Source organism: Saimiri boliviensis, chromosome 2, assembly GCF_048565385.1.
Source record: "Saimiri boliviensis isolate mSaiBol1 chromosome 2, mSaiBol1.pri, whole genome shotgun sequence".
In the NCBI taxonomy this organism is placed as follows: Eukaryota; Metazoa; Chordata; class Mammalia; order Primates; family Cebidae; genus Saimiri; species Saimiri boliviensis.
Genome location: NC_133450.1, coordinates 214547677 through 214564174, shown reverse-complemented (window position 1 = coordinate 214564174; position 16498 = coordinate 214547677). Strand labels below are relative to the sequence as shown.

General features: G+C 55.8%; 1 protein-coding gene across 10 annotated transcripts in view; it reads right to left on the bottom strand.

Annotated features, from left to right (window-relative positions):
* Positions 1-332: 332 nt before the first annotated feature.
* Positions 333-16498, bottom strand: part of DAB2IP (DAB2 interacting protein) — a 211369-nt gene continuing 195203 nt past the window's right edge. For 6 of the 10 annotated variants that reach the window (XM_039474934.2, XM_074395283.1, XM_039474940.2 and 3 more), the window contains 6 exons: positions 15086-15264; positions 12267-13155; positions 11343-11495; positions 9384-9577; positions 4307-4394; positions 333-3530 (listed from right to left, as the gene is read on the bottom strand). In XM_039474934.2, the coding sequence (XP_039330868.1) occupies positions 3363-3530; positions 4307-4394; positions 9384-9577; positions 11343-11495; positions 12267-13155; positions 15086-15264 (1671 nt within the window). In that variant the 3' untranslated portion in view covers positions 333-3362. The remainder of the gene's footprint in view (positions 3531-4306; positions 4395-9383; positions 9578-11342; positions 11496-12266; positions 13156-15085; positions 15265-16498) is intronic. The other 4 variants (XM_039474938.2, XM_074395285.1, XM_074395284.1 and 1 more) reach the window with 3 other exon arrangements.

The window sequence follows — 16498 nt, the reverse complement described above, 5'->3', positions numbered from 1 at the left end:
TGCTGGGGCCGCCCTGTCTCCCAGGAGGTGGTGGGACTGGCGAAGACTTTACTTCCAAGCATGGCAGAGCCAGGGAAGAGCTTTTAAGAGGACATCTGCTCTACTCCCTGGTGCAGAGACCCCTCAACCCAGAGGAGGAGAGGGGCAATCCCAGATCACCCAGTGAGCCAAGCTGGCCAGACCACCACCACTGGCATTAGGGGTATCCCCTGCCCATGACTGCCACCCGGGTGAACCAGATGCTGGGGTCCCCTTGGTAAAGGACAGTGTCCGCTCTGGACTCAGAGTCACCCCTGTAACATCATACAGCTGAATGGAGACGAGAGTCAGGCTTAAAATAGCTAAATAAATCTTTAATATTTCTAATTGCAAATGTACAGAAATTGCACAGCCACACAGAGTCTTAGAACACCAACAGCTTCCTCTGTACATTATTACATAGTTAAAAGTCACAGCTGGAGGGAGGAGCTCCAGCCAGACTCCAACGTCTGCAGTTTTCCTTTTCACATACTTACAAAAGAGGGGAGCTGGGATGCGGTGTGGGAGCTGGGGGGCTTTGTGGCTGAGTGTGTAGAAAATAGAGGGGCTGTTTCCCTGGACGGTCTGGCTCCCGCAGTTGGGCGGGGCGCAGGGGGAGGTGTACTTGGGGGCAGATGCTCTGGGGGACCGGGGCGTGTGGAGCTGTGGCCTCGGTCCTCCACCCCCGCTTTCTGGGCAGTCGGAAAGAGTCCTCGCTGACAGGAGGTTTGGCAGTTTCCATCACCCAGAACGTGGAAGTTAAGCAAAAAGTCAGGCCTCTGTGCTGGCAGGGAAGGACGTGGCTTTCTCCAGCAGAGGCTGAGTCTTGGTGACCAGGGGGCCCTGGGACTGTGTTCTTCCTCAGCAGGGACTATCCTTCCCTCCAGGACCTCGGGCAACCCTAACCCTGGCGGCAGGCAGGGCCCAGCTCCCGGGAAGTCACCTTCTCTATGGCCCGGGCAGGAGCCCCCACTGACTGGCCCAGTGAAGACACCCCAGCAGCCCCTAACCAGACGGCAGCTGCAACGCCAACACATAAATGCCACAGGCACGGAAAACACAGCCCCAGACCCCAAGCCTCTTCCTCCTGCCCAATACTGTTCTCTAGATTAAGAAATAAAATAAAAACCCTTGGGAGAGCAGCAGTCCCGGCCAGCCCTCGGCAGCACCAGGACCAAAGGATATGTACAACCATTAGGTGAGATAGTTACATTACAGTCAAACACCAAGAACATTTACAAAATCGGCAGACTTGCAATTAAGATAAAAATCTGTGAAGAGTCTGTACACTTTTACAGTTTTTGCACTAGGTAAATAAGGCTCTCGGCCTGAGAGCTCACCCACCCCCTCAAGGGCAGCTGGCACCGGCCACAGCGGGTGGCCTCTGAGCCCGCCTGTTCAGGCCCTGGGAGCCTCCCCGTATTGCTAAGGGGGGCTCTGTCCGAGGTCACTCTACGAGGCAGCGGTGGGAAGGGATTGGGGGGAGGATGGCAGGGCTCACTGGGCAGTGGGAGGACGAGACTGGAGCCAGGCCCTGCCTGTGTGGCCGCCCTGGTCTCAGGCACGCAGGTGCAGGGGTAGGGGCAAGACAGGGGAGTGGGGCAGGAAGGGGTGGGGGCAGGGCCTCTGCTCCCGCCTCCCATCTTCCTGAGGTCTGTGGCCCTTGGCGGCCCAGCACTCCCTTCAGCAGCATCTGTCTCCAGCCTAACTGAATTGTAGGTTACATCTAAGAGCCCCTTCCCAGAGCAGCCGTTGTCACCTGTCCCCGAGCTCAGGGTGGACGTAGTCTGGCTCTGGGCCACCCCTCCAGCACATCCACCCTTCAGGTGGGGCCTCTGCGGCACGTTCCAGCTGCAGGGGCAGAGGGGTGGTTCCTGCAGCTCGCCCTGCCCTGGCTCGGCTGGCAAACGCCCCGCTCCCGCCCTTGTTACTCAGGGCCTGCGCTCGGAATCTGCAGGGGCTGGGAACAGACAGGGGCCAAGAGAGACCCCAGCTCCTGCTCATCTGTTTTGAAGGGGGGGGAGGGGCAGATAAGCTACAGAACAGCCTAGAGCTGAGGAAAACCGGCCCCAGCTGTGGGGTGCGCCCCTCCCCTGTGTGCAGCGCCTGGGTCCTTGGCTGGGGGCCAGGAAGGGTGAGGAGGAGGCCGGCCGCACACACGGGGCCGGGTGCAGGCTGCTGCTGTCTTGGAGAGGGAGCAAGTCTAACATCCTCCAGGGCCGCTATTTCCCATGCAGTGCGCACGCTCAACTTAAAAGGCCCCTGTGTTCCAGCAAGCGAGCAAGCGGGCTTTTGTTTCTAATGCATACTGTGAAAGGAAAAAAAATCACAGTTATCCACCTTCTCAGGGCCTGCAGGCATTAGAATCTTTTTTTAAACCATCACTCAGAGGAAGGATCACCTTTTCTCTCAGGGTGAGCACGAGGTGGCACTCCCTACAGGGCCACTGTGGCCTGGGTGTGCTGGGCCCCAGGAGAAGGCAGATACAGTGCTCAGGGCAATCTGGCCGGCTCAGCACAGATCTTTGGCTTCCGGAAGCCCTCGAGCATCAGCCTGGGCCTGTGTGGGAAGTGTGGGAAGCTGTGGGTCCTCCCCACAGGGACGAGAGCCCAGAAGAAAAAGCCGTGGCCCTCACTGGGTCTATCTGGCAATACAACGAAGGCAGGGCAGAAGGTGGCAGGTGGCGCTCTGGGACAGGTTTGAAGTGGGTGGGTGGGTAGGAATCCTGTTCCTCACAGCCAGGAAGGTCCCAACAGGCTGCATGCAGTGGCAGGTGCTTCGGATGGAGACAGGCAGGGGACACTGGACTCCTGCCCTGTGTCCTCCCCACTGTCTTCCTGCCTGCCAACCCATCCGCCAAGTGCCCGGTCCCACAGGACAGGGCCTGGCTGCCAGGGAGTCCTGGGCCCCCCAGGGAGGCGAGGAGAAGCCACAGGTGTAGGCCCCTAGCCCTTGAATCCCCACTCCAGGTAGCCCCCTCCCTGGCACGGGTGTGGGGACACATGCACTCAGCCAGATCCAGGAGGACAAGGACACACCACATTCAGGAACCGACAGACATGTTTTTGGCAGGACCCCTGCCCCACCAGGCTGTCCCCCACTCCCCAGCGTGCAGTCTCTTCTGCCCGCACCCCACAGGGAGCGGCTGGTGACCTCGCCTCACGCTGCTTCAGTCTCTGGCGGCTCCCTCTGTGGCCGCCTCCTGGACAGCGGCGGGGAGGGGAGGCTCGGCCTCCTGACACCCGCACTGGGGCTGCAACCGTGGGTGCCTCCCCCGGCAGAGACCCTGCCCTTGGCCAACATAGTCCCCCTCTCCTTGGGTAGCTTCCTCCCTCTCAGGCAGGTTAACAATTGCTGCTGTTTCTGAACTCGCCGTTCTCAGTAATCTGCAATTTGGTGGGGTTGGTGGGGGAGATGCCGTTACGGGCTTGCATGCTGTACCTCTCTTTCAGCTGGGTCAGGGCGCTCATGAGGCGGGCATTGGCGGCATCCAGCGAGGCAATGCGCTTCTCCTGTGGACAACGGGGGTGTGAGGGGGGTCATGGGACAGGCGCCTGGGCCCAAGGAAGCATCAGGAGAGCTGGGAAAGGGGAGGCCTGGAGCTGAGGAGGGCAGGCAGGCCCCGGGCTGCGAGCGGCTGGCAGGAGAAGGCGGCAGAGGCTCCGCAGCATCCCGGACGCAGCCTCGCCACCTGCTTCTCATCCGGAATGGAGCAGCTCTAGTGCCGTCTATGGCTGCCTGAGGCCCCTAGAGCAGGCACCCTTGCTCACACGTGGCACGTGACACACCAGAGGTCACAGCTCCTGGTCTGTGCAGTTCACAGTCTGAGCAAGGTCCAGCCTACTCCTGGGCGAGTGAAAGGAAAGGGTGTAGTCCTGAGTAAAGGGGGCTGGGGCCAGAGTGCCTTTCATGCCTTCTCTCAGTGCAGCTTGAATGCCATAGCTGTAAGAAGAGCCCCACTGCTCCCTGTGACCCGCCTGCATCACTCCCACCCCCGCTTCCCTCCTGGTAGCTTCCATTCTTTAGTCAGCACTCCTGGTGAAAGACGATACCCACCAGGAGCCCGGGCAGGGGGAGGAGCTGTCTCTCTCCTTTCACAGTCTGTCCTAGTAAGCTTGTGGCCCACTAGGACCACAGGTCTGGCTTCTCAGGGCAGAGAAGTTTCTGGTTTCTTATTCCACTCGGTGTCCGCAGTGAGGTAACACTGAGGATGGAGAGGCCAAAGTCGCCCCTTCCTAATCCCAGGCACTTTAACTCTTGTGGCTGACCAAAGGGCCAGAGCCCCTACCTGGGCATCAATGATCTTCTGTTTGGAGTCCACAGCTGCTTGCATCTCTGCGTGGTCCTTCTTCAGTTCCTCCTCCACGGACATCAACCTATAGCCAGAGACAGGGACAGTCAGGCTGGCACTGGAGGGAGCAGAGGTGGGGAGGGTATGGGAAGAAGGAACACACTAGGAGAGCCCCTCCTCGGGTCAGACTTGCCTCCATACTTGCCTGGGGCAGAGGCCCTCCAGCTGACTCCCAGCCACTGACACTGCTAGGCCTGTTTCTTCCTCACCTTGGCACCCTACACCTGCTGCTCCTGAAGCCCCAGAGGCCCCTGGACTGCCCCTTCCCAATGTTATTCCGGGAGCCAAGATGGGTGGGAATGGGTGTTAGATCTTCAAAACCCCTAGAGCTAGCCAAATGGTGGAAAGACGAAGGTCCTGAAAGGCTCTAGAACTTTCTCCACCTTGCCTCTGCCATCTTCACAAAGTTGTGTGGGCCCTGCACCGGGCACCCAAGGTACCAAGATGAATGAACTCTAGTCCTTTCCCTCAAGGAGTTACAGGGCAGGAGGAATGAGTAACTAACTACATCCTGTACAGAGCAGCTGTGCTAGCGGAAAGTTCAGGTCCCTGGAACAACAAGCTGGAAACGGCGACCTTTCCTGGACGGTGGCCTGGGGGGTGGGTTGCACATTGGAAGGACACATCTGAAGGACAGCTGTGCAGACAGAACAATGGGCAGAGGCTGAGAGAACCCACCTGAAGATGCTCAGTGGGCAGGAGGCTGGCTCTGCCCTGCTGCTCCTTCCCTGTGAGCCCTCCTGGCACCACCTGGCTGGTTCCTGAAATATTCCCGCTACTGGGCACTCCCACCTTCCCAGTCTCCTTTGGTTTTGGGACTCCATCTGGGTCTGCCTGTCTCCCAGATGACTTGTCCTGTCTGCTCTGGACACAGGGGTGCCACAGGGCACTGGCCTCAGCCTCCCTTCTCCTTGCTCTGTGCACTCCTCTCGGATGAGCCCGTCCACTCCCAAGGCTTCTCTCCACCCCTGCCCTCATGACTCCTCCAGCCCACAGCAGCCACCGCACACTGAGCAAGCACCAGCCCACGCACAGCAGACGCACAGGGAGCCACAGTGGCAGGGCTGGTTCTGCACGGGACCGTAATGGGGGCAGCAGGCCTGCAGTTCAGGAAGCACTGACCAGGAGGAGCGGAGGCAGGGGGACCCTCTGGAGCAGGTACCCCAGTACAGGAAGGTATCACTCTGAGAAAAGCCTGTGTTGGGGGTGGGGGAGGGTATTAGTTTTGTTAAGGAAAATTAGATTGGAAGGAGATTGTATTTACCCTCTTGTCTTAAAAACAAACAGGGCCAAGCATGGTGGCTCATACCTATAATCTCAGCACTTTGGAAGGCCAAGGAGGGAGGATCACTTGAGGCTAGGAGTTAGAGGCCAGCCTGGGTAACATGGCGAGACCCCATCTCTTTAATAAAAACCGAAAACAAAAAACAAAACAAAACAAAAACTAGAAAACTGGACACAATACAGGCAATGCAGCATGACAATTTCTAAGAGAAGAGAAAGCAACAAGGTGAGCCCAGTGAACGGCCTGGAAGCAGAGGGAGGTGGAGTCAGCAGCCTCACTGAGCTGAGGAGTCAGGCAGGTCGGGAAGATCAAGGTGTGGGATTTGCAGGGCAGACAGCCAGAGACGAGGAAGAGGCAGAGAGAAACTCCACATAGCTCCCAACTGGGGTTCCCCTTGTCTCTCTGACTGAATAATATCTGCATGCAGATGAGAAATTACCAGGCTAGGCAAGAACCATTAGAAAGGAGTTTACCAAACAATCCCAGAAGCAGTTCATGTTGTACCAGCGAGAGTGCAGTAACATGATAACACTGGGAATCCCAGAGGACCCGCAGAAGGAAACCACCTCACCAGCAGGGCCACGTTAGGCTGAGACTAAAGTGTCTGCAGGACGCAGCCTAACAAAGCTTAAAAGGAAATCCCAAGAGGATTAAACTGATTCCAAGTAACCTCAGTGTCTCCTAGAACAAAGCCCCAAAAAAGGATTAAACGGAACACAAAAACATCTAACACCTAACTGTAAGATCCACAATGCCTGGCATCCAACCAAAAATTACCAAATACACAGAGAAGTAGAAACATTCATAAGCAAGAGGAAAATTAATCAGTAAAAACAGACTCAAATGTCACAGAGGATAGAATTAGACAAGGACATGAAAACAACAAAATATTATATATACATTCTACAGGTTTCATAAAATAGTATAATATACTCTACATTTTAGAAAATAGAAGTAAAAGCACAATGAGAATTAAAACAGATGGAATTTAAAGCAAAATGACATTCTCAGAGGTGAAAAAATATAATTTTCTGCAGTGAAAAAAACACTAGATCAGATTAACAGCAGCTTACACACTGAAGAAGAAATAATTAGCAAACCTGAAGACATAGTCATAGAAACTACCAAAGACCAAAAAAAAAAAAAAAACAGGAAAAAAACGAAGAAAGAAAACAACAGAGCATCAGTGAGATATGGGACAATATGAGTCAGCCTAACACTTACACACGTGTGCTAGGAATCTCAGAGGAAAACAGGGAGAAGGTGGGACTGCAGACATCCAAATCTAAGACCCAAGAAACTAGAAGAAAACTACACAATCTAACTCCTGACAACCAGTGATTACGGGGAAAAAGTATCTTGCAAATAGCCAGGGAAAACAGATAACATAAAGTACAGAGGAACAAAGACAATGAGACTCCCTCTCACAGCAGCCTCAGGGTAAGGGCCAAATCCAGACCCTTGCCTGTTTTTGTAAATGGCCACCTCACACAAATAGTTCTGCTGTAACAGCAGAGCTGAACAGTTGCAATAGAGACCATATGGCCTACAAAGCCTAAAATAGTTTTGATCTGCTCCTTTGCAGAAAGTTTGCCAATCCCTGCCCTAGAGCGACAAAGATCTATAGCTAGTAAGTCAATCGGAGACAAAAGGGAAGCATAAAAAAATAGTCCAAAAGAAGGCAGGAAAAAAAGAACAGATGGTACAAACAGGTTAACAAGGCGAACATTTAAACATGTCAATAATTACATTAAATGTAAATTGTCAAAACACTCCAATTAAAGGCAGAACCATTTAGACAAAATCAAGATCCAATAGTATGGTGCCTGTAAAACAAACTCACTTCATATATAGATGGGCGCCATGCTCTGAATGTTTGTGTCACCTTCTACATTCATATGCTCACAGCTGACCCCTAAGGTGATTACCTTAATAGACAGGGCTTTTGAGAGGTGATTACATCATGTAGGCTTTGCCTTCAAAAATGGGATTCGTGCTTTCATGTTACAGAGGGGCCCAAGGGAGCTTGTTCACACCTTCCGCAAAGTGAGAACACAGCAACAGCACGCTCTGATATGAAGCAGAGAGCCCTCACTATACACGGAATCTGCTGGCATCTTGATGTTAGACTTCAGAACCGAGGGCAATACACTTTGTGTTGTTTATAAATGACCCAGTCTAGGGTTCTTCTTGTAGCAGCCTGAATGGACTAAGACAATAAGTTAAAGGTATAAGGATATACCATATCCTTATAAAAAAGATACACCATACTAACATGAATCAAAAGGAAGTTGGGGTGGCTATTTTATATCAGACAAGGGAGATTTCAGAGCAAAGAATATTCTAAGGGATAAAGAAGGTGATTTTATAATGACAAAGAAGTTAATTCAACAGCAGTATGTAAGTAGCCTAAATGTGTATGCACCTAAGAATAGTTTCAAGTGTACATAAAGCAAACACCAGTTGGAATGAAAGGAGAAACAGAAAAGCCGGTAAGGATACAGAATACTTGAACACTATCTACCTAACTGACACTTGTATTACGGAGGAAATATACCAGGATTGATTAGTAGAAATAAACGTGTTAAGCAAGCGTCTGAATTCAGAACATGCACACCTCAGAGAATAAACACCATGTGGAGAAGGTAGTTAAATTGAAAGGCGTTTCCATTCTTGGAAACACACGCAGGTGAGCCAAGAGCAGAGCTAGAGATCAAGTGAACAGCAGGTTTCTAGTCACCCTGGTTCCACTCATGTTAACTATTTTACAATGAACAAAACTACAAGTAAATGAAGCAAACAACAGTCAGGAACAGAGAAACAGGTGGTCTAACTAGAAGGAGTCTGGGAAGGGCTTACGCATGGACAAAGCATGGAGCAGAGGCCTTCCTGGCTCTCGCAAACCTGCTTGGTCTGGCCAGCTGATGGGGTCTTAGACCAGGCCAATTCAAACAAGACATAAATGCACACTGTCTCTCCTCCTGCGCCTGGTATTACTAAACTCCATGACTGGGACCCTGTGGGTTGACCGCACTCTCTGCCTGGTGTAGGGATGCCCTACCCATAGGCAGAGACAGAGAGATGGAGGCATCAACGTGGGGCCTGACATAGCCTTCAATAAAGATGAGAGTCAGCATTAAAACCAGCTGTCCCTCTGAAGCCCTTCCCCCGATAACCCAGGCCCCTTAAAACTCAGCATATCAAGACTGGCAGCATCCCCCACTCAAACCACTCCTCTCAACAGTTCCCAGCTCAGTAACTGGCACCCTGATAGGCCCACACTCAGACACTCTTCATAGGAATCTGGGGGCTATGCTGTGCCTTCCACCGTTGCTACTACACGTAACTGATGCTCATTCCCACTTTCCTTACCCTGTATTGGGTCCTCATTGTCTTTCCTGGTACCTCCTCATCCAGCTTCTCAACACCCCTGATACTGCTTACTAGATGGTGTAGCTCCTTGTAGGGGCTCAGGCTTATCAGGACCCAGCCATGACTGGTCCAGCCTCATCCCCAGCTTTGCATTCAGCGCAGGCTGCTCACCCTCCAGGCCACCTCCTGCCTCCAGGCCTGTGCTCACGCTGCCCCCACTGCCCAGACACTCTCTTCCCTCCTCGATGCACTCTCAGCTCATCCTTCAGCTGCTCACCCCCACCAGGGGCATCCTTGAAGGCAGCGATGGCTGCCCCGTCTGTGCCTGTGTCCAGGCCAGGCAGGTGTGGGCCCCACCTGCTGATGATGCCCTTCATCTGGATATCCTTGTCCTCCTGCTGCCGCCGCAGCCGCTCCTCGCCCTCCTCCAGCCGTGCCTGGTACTCCAGCACCAGCTTCTGTGTCGTCTCCTCCTGGCACTTGAACAGGGTCTCATACTCCTCCAGCTTCTTGGTGGAGATTCGCAGCTTGTCCTGCAACACCGCCAGGTCCTGCCAGAGGGGCAGCATCCACGGGCACAGCACCCAGGACACAGAGAGCACAGCCTTGTCAGCCCGAGTGGGAGGAAGGGTAGGAGGGAGCCCACTCGGAAGACCCCAGTGACCGTGACCTTCCCACTTCACACAGCAACGAGACGCCCAAGGAGCCCTGCCAGCAGGAGCTGCAGCAAGATGCGTGCCTGTGCCCCGCCCAGGGGTCTCCACTCCAAGCTCCCAGCCTGACCTGTACGGCTATGGCAGGGATGCAGACTCAAACCCAAATCCCAGGAGTGAGGGTGTAACTAGGGCTTTGAGCTTTTTATGACAAAGTTTAAAAAACCTTTGGATATATGAAAGACATGTGACAGCACCCTGAGAGGTGGGACCTCTGCAGGACGGGAAACTGAGGCCCAGACAAAGTGACCATGTCACATGAAGAGCAACTGACCAGCAGGGTAAGATCCCAGCTTCCCAGCCTCTGTTTGAATCTAAAGCCAGGGGGTGGCAGTGGCGTGAAGAAACAAAGAAAGAGAGAATCGAAAGGCAGGTGGTCCAGGCTCTGGATCCGCCTCAGCCCAGCACAGACCCCAACCATCAGGGCAGAGCAGGGACGTGGATGAGGCTGGGAAGCAGTGTGGCTGCACAGAGGAGCCAGGAGCTCTGTGCCGAGGGAGGCAGGGCCAACACTGGGATCTCGCAGGGCCAGATGCCATGAGGACACAGGGACACAAGGAGCCTGGAGTGAGGCCAGGCCTCCTTCCTCCCCAGCCAAACTCTGGCTCTGGGAGCACTGCGTCCTCTGTCCCCTGTCCCCCGGTCCCCCTTCATGTAACTATGGTGAAAGCAGGTGGATGCAGCAGACCAGGGATGGCGGCGGTGCCAGGATGCAGCATGGAGATGGGCCTCGCCTGAGGCCGGGGAGGAGGAGTTCTGCCATTCTGACCCCAACACCCTTGCTTGAGAGGCTGCCACAGGCTTTCCTGGGGTCTGAAGGGGCGAGAGCATCCAGAGGGGAGTGGAGAAGCGCCTGCCATTCAGGGGCCTGCGCTGGTTCCTCTGTCTACCTGGACTGTGGCCACCAGCAGGAAACAAAATCTACCCCTGGATCCAGAGCAGCTGCCACAGCTGGAAGGCTTGGGAGACCAATGAAGCATCCTCCCACCCTAGCAGATGCTAGATGTGTGTGGCAGAGTGGGACTTTGATTTTTAGAAAAGATTCTTTTCCCGGGGGAAGAAAACATCTTAACGGCAGCCTGACCGCACCCCCCATGCTGGTAACTGCTGTTCCTTTCCCAGGCCCTGGTGGAGACCAGAGTGGAGAAGAGCCAGGCTGTGGGCTGGGCTGGGGTCGCTCTCCCACCCATCCTGGGGACCCATATCTCTACCTCCTCAGGTACCAGGCTCCCTCAGAGGGGCTCCATATACCTCTTGGACACCCTGAGCCCTCAAGCCCCAGGTCCTCAGAAGCTCGGCTGCCTCGGTTGCCCGGGCTGAGGAGTCTTCCCAGAGGTCCCGGGAGTATGGATCCAAGACAATTCCCTGGTGGTTCCAATCTGCAGATGGGAAGCCTCAGGTCTAAGCTGCTAATCCATCCCTCTTATTGCTCTTCTTCCAGAGCCCACTGACTGCTGTCCTCACAGGGAACAGGGGCTCAGAGAGGACGGAGCCTTCACAAGGACAGCAGCGCCCCTCACTGGAGGACCTGGGGGGCAGACTCCCACCAGCTGCTGCCGGGGGCAGCCCCGCCCTGCCCCGAGCTGCCAGGGTCCAGCTTTACCTTTTCTGCTTGGCTGAGCTCGTCCTTACTCCTTAGCCTATCCCTGTGGGGGGGGTCTGGGCCCAGGCCCTCGTCTTCTAATAACTGCGCGTTCATTGTCAAGAGCCAAGCGGCTGTGCGGTCCAGGGCATTGGGGCTCACGGGTGAAGGGCCCTACAACAAAACACAGCTGTGAGGGGCTGGAGGGAGGTGGAGGGCAAGGAGAGGGGCAGGAGTGGCCCAGGTGAGCCACGAGGGCGAGCAGCTCTGGGGCATGGTGGGAAGGGAGGGGACCTCCGGCTGACTGAGTGCCTACTGAGGCAGTCCCCACCTGGGGACGCTCACTCTCAGAAGGCAGCTGGAGGCAGAGCCGACAGCCCAGGTGGCACCCTGGGCACCACACTCTGTTGCCAAGGGGACAGCGAGTGACCCTGCCACAGTGGGGGCTGCAGCAGGCTGCGCTGAGAGGGGGCAGGGCCAGGCTGGGTGGTCAGCCCAAGGCGCCTCCATTCCAGGTACCACTTGCAGCCCTTGGGTGATGGGGCTGTCCACCCTCCAGGTGGTTGTCCCCAGAGGCCTGTCCCGCCTGTGGAAACATTTTGGGAGGGGAGTGTGGGGTAGGATGACTCCTATTTTGGGTGGGGGCTTCAACAGGCTTGGAACTGAAGATGAACGCACTCTCCTCCTTTCTCTCTGACCCCAGCCTGCCCCTAGGGGAACCAACAGGGGGGCCTGGAGTTCTCTAAGGCCACAGTGTCCCTGGTTCACAGGATCAGGCAGGAGACAGCGGGACGGAGAGGGTGGCGCATGTGGCAGGCTGGCGGGATGCGATGGCAGCTGGGTGCAGGTGGAGGTGAAATGACCGAGAGGAGGAGCATGGTATGGGATGTGACAGCCCCACTGGGCCTGAGTGCCCAGCCCTGCCCTCTGACTAGCAGCACTGACCTGTTTGTGCACTGCCCGTGGCTTCAGTTCTGGGCTGTCCCCCTTGGAGGAAGAGGACTGCTGCCTCAGCCGGGCACTGGGACCCGCCCAATCAGGTGAGGCCGACGCCAGGGTTCCGCTTGAGGGTCTCGGATACTGCAGGGTGCTCAGCAGGTTAGGGGGCGTCCGGCCGCGGGGGGCAGGAGGTGGCGGTGGGGGCGGGGGCGGAGGCTGGTCGATCCTCCTCTGGGGGCCGGCACTGTTCTGTCGTGGCATCGTGGGCTGCCCGCCCTTTTCAGTCAGTGACATCTGTCGCCGCGCCAGCTCACCAGGCCGCCGAGCCAGCTCCTCTGCGGCAGTGCTGAAACTCCCCAGCTTGGCAGCGGCTGCCAGCTCCTCGCTGTTGCTGTGTGAGCTCAGGGAGCTGTGGCCCTCAGAGCCTGAGTCGCCAAGGCCACGGGGCGACAGCGGCAGGCCAGCCGCCATCTGGTATACAGGGTTCTGGAAGGAGAGCGGTGCCAACAGCTGGGGCCGGCCTGGTGCGCCCTCGGAGGTGCCTGGTGTGGTTGGTGTCTGGCCTGCCCGCCGCACTGTGGCCAGCCCTGTCAGGCTCACCGGGGTTGCCCGGGCTGGCCACCCGGCCACCAGCTGAGCTGCAGGTGCCTGCCCATCTGTGGGGAGGACGTCGGGGCCCGCCGGGGAGCCTGCCTCCCCGTCCAGCGCGCGGGCGTCCTGGAGGTCCACCATGGAGAGGCTCTTGCCACCGTTGGCCATCTGAAGATCAGGCTCGTTGGCTTCTGAGTAACTCGAGCTGCGGGCAGGTGAGGGCTGGACCCCGGAGGACCTTGTGACAAAAAACAAGTCCTTGTTTTCGGGGGTTGGAGACGGTAACCGGGTGAAATCTATCAGACTGCAGGGAGACAAGCACACACAGGGAAAGAAGGGGAAAAGAAGAACTGTGAGTGCAGCCACGGCGGGTCCAAACCCACAGCACCCGCCAACCTGCCGGGGCCTGGCAGCCCGAGCCGGCGCTGGGGAGGTGGATGCGCTCGGGTGGCAGGAGTGGGAGAGTCCGGGGACCAGAGGCTGAGGCGGCTGCTCCTGCACAGAACCTCTTCTCTAAGGGCCAGCACTGCACATTTCAGGCCGCGCTGCCTGGCAGACCCTTTCTCTGCTCAGCTGCATCTTGGGACAATGGGTGCTGAGGCCTGGCCTGCTCTGGAAAACTCCTCCTTAGCTAAGCCCTCAGCCACAGCTCAGTGGCTCTCTGCTATCCACGGATCCTGCATTGAGAACTCCAACTTCAGAGCCACTGGGTTCCCTATGCCTCTTCCCTCTTGTTCCTCATCAGAATGGTAACTAAAGTAGGAGCCCGGTGAAACCTCCTCTTGCCCAGCCTCCTGCTGCCGCTCCCTTGTTTGACTGGCAGGCGGGGGCTGGAGTTCCTGGCAAAAACAAGGAATGAGAGCAGGCTCTGTGGAGAGCATGCCTTGGGGGGAGGGCTGCACTTGCCCTGGCCTCCTCCTCACTCTAGGCTTTTCTCTGGCCTCTCCCTGGCCCCTCCCTAGAAGCCAGCTCCTTGGAAGAAAGCATAACTGTGGTGGAGACCTCGGGGGGCTTTGGAGAGAAGAATGTGGGAGGGGGGACTGGAGGCAGTGAGGATTTGGGGGGCTGGATAGGGCTTGGAATGGTGAATGGGTTGGCTTAGCCTCAGATGGAGAGGAAGCGCTCCTTCCTGAGATGGACAGTGGTAGCCACTCAGGGCTACAGTGCTCGTGGGCAGTGGGAGCTGGCTAGAGCAGCACATGAGCTGCGAGAGACGGAGAGCAGCAGGGGCCTAGCCGCCCAGACCACACACCAGGTCAGTCTCCTCACAACTCATGGGCCTGGCCCTCTCAAGGGCTATGCCCACACCGCCCCTCAAACTCTTGGCACGTGACTCTACTTGGCCTCGCTTGGCCCGTTCACTGAACAGACCCAATGCAAGACTCAGTGGGCCTACATCTCTGGCCCCTCGTGGGCTCCCCCAACCCCAGGTTCTCGATCTCAGCAGGTTCTTGATCTCAGCACCTTCCCCTGCTTAAAACTGCCCTGCTACCGCCTCAGGGAGATCACACTCCCAACTCTGCTGCTGCAGCCTCGGCCTCACACGCTGAGCCAAGGATCCCTGGCAGGAGACGGGAGAGATGGAGTGGAACAGAAATGCTTCAACATGAACTGAAAATGTCCCCATTTTGACTTAAACACTCAAGAACGTTTTGCTTCCCACTCTGCTGTGTGTGTCTTATTTAGGCAGACCAGATCCCAGGACTGGGTCTCAGCATCACTTGATGTTCTCTGGGGTTCCCAGCCTCAAAGCCTGGCAGAGTCACCAAACTCCTATTGAAAACGCCCCCAGCTAAACACCACTTCTGGAGATTCTGACTCAGGTCCAGGAAATACCGGGAACATGTGTATTTCTAACTAACATCAAGTGATCTGGAAATGCTGAGGATATTTGGGACCAGTAATTATTCTTTGACACATCATGTCTTTGCTTGTGCTTGTCCCTCTACCTAGAATGCCTTTTCCACCGATGGAAATGCTACTTTTCCTAAAACATTAAAAACAACAACAACAACAATAACAACAAAAACAACCCTATAGCATTACCTCCTCCAGGAAGGCTTCCCTGATTTTTCCCAAATGGAGGTTCACCACTTAGGACCCACACAACTCGTCTTGTCAGGCTTGTTTTATAAACACTACGTAGGCATCCTCTTCCCCATCTGAGATTACAGATGGGCCGTGCCTAGTCTGCACATGCACCCACCACACCCAACATGCCTGACAGCTCTTACCCAGAAAGATCGTTCTCGATCACCATCTTCTGCAGCCCAGCTGAGATGCTGCTGCTGCCAGAGCCCGGTGTGGAGGCCAGGTCGTTGGTCCCTGGAAGCTGCCCACTGCCTGGGGTGCTCAGTGCTGTGTGGACATCCCTCAGGATCCGAGGCAGGGGTCCTAGTTTAGATACTATGCTCTGCAAAGGCACAGCAAGAGGTAGGTGTGACCTCCTGGGGCCACATGGGTAGGCTACACGTGCAGCCACTGTGGATCAAAACCACCGCAGAGCCTGTCAGGAGTGCAAATCCCCACCCGCCACCGCCAGTCAGAGCCGGTGGGTCTGGGAGGGCGGTGAGCCCAGAAATCTGTACATCTCCATTTTTTGCCAGCTCCCAGATATTTCTGGGGCAGGAGCAGGAGGCCCACAAGGGGAGATGCCGACCTAGCGTAAGCGTCTCCTTCAGTTCACCCTGCCCTGGTGCCTCTGCAGAGAGGAACGCACATGTGGAACCCCTGCTTTTCCATACCTCCACCTCTCCATCCAGAGGCTTCTGTGACAGCCCCTCTCACATTACCTACTCAATGGGATGGGCTGGGGCTCGACCCACTTTTGCACCTGAGCCCCAGTGGAGATGGTCCGGCACACAGCCATCTGAAGACGACGGCCCCAGGTGCTGGTCAGGCAGAAGGCAGTGCCTGAGCCCATCTCAACCTTGTTAGCACACTTTAGAGGACTTGAGGGCTGACGATGCTAGGCTGTGCGGACGCTGCCTTCACCTGTGGATGCACAAGCTTCCACAGAGGTCTCTGTGCAAAAAACAGTGTGAAAACTCATGCAGGCCACAGAGCACACACTTGAGAGGCAAACGGTTTTGTTTCAAATCCCTGTTGCACCCCATCACAGCGGTGACAATACCGACCACCTGCCTGGTTGTGCAGATACGTGGACAGCATGGGGGCATCGGAAGTGGTGGCAGTGACCATGACTGGCGCTGCTGCAGTGCAGGGACTGGAACTGGCGGAAGGGAAGGTCTCAGCCCTCATTTCCACTTCTCCCTCCTGTGTCTCTCACGGCCAAAGGCAAGTGGATACAAATGAGCAAAAATGATGGCCTCTGCAATAGCACCTACGTCTAGTGAAAAGTCAGGACTAACCTAAGCGTCCATCAGTAGGGGACCGGTGAAATAAACAGCATGTCAGCATACGATGTAATCATTAAAAAGCCCCCGGCAGTGGTACACATTGCACTGACAGTGCAAGGAGGCCCACAATAGAGTTGGTAAGAAATGCACAGGAATTTCTCGCTTTAAAACAAACTGAAAAAGGGAAAGAGCTCTCTGTGTGTACACCTGCATGAGTGTGTGCGCTTACACATGCACAGACTGCGACCAGAAGGCTGCATACCAGTGCTCTGAGCGGTCACCTCTAGG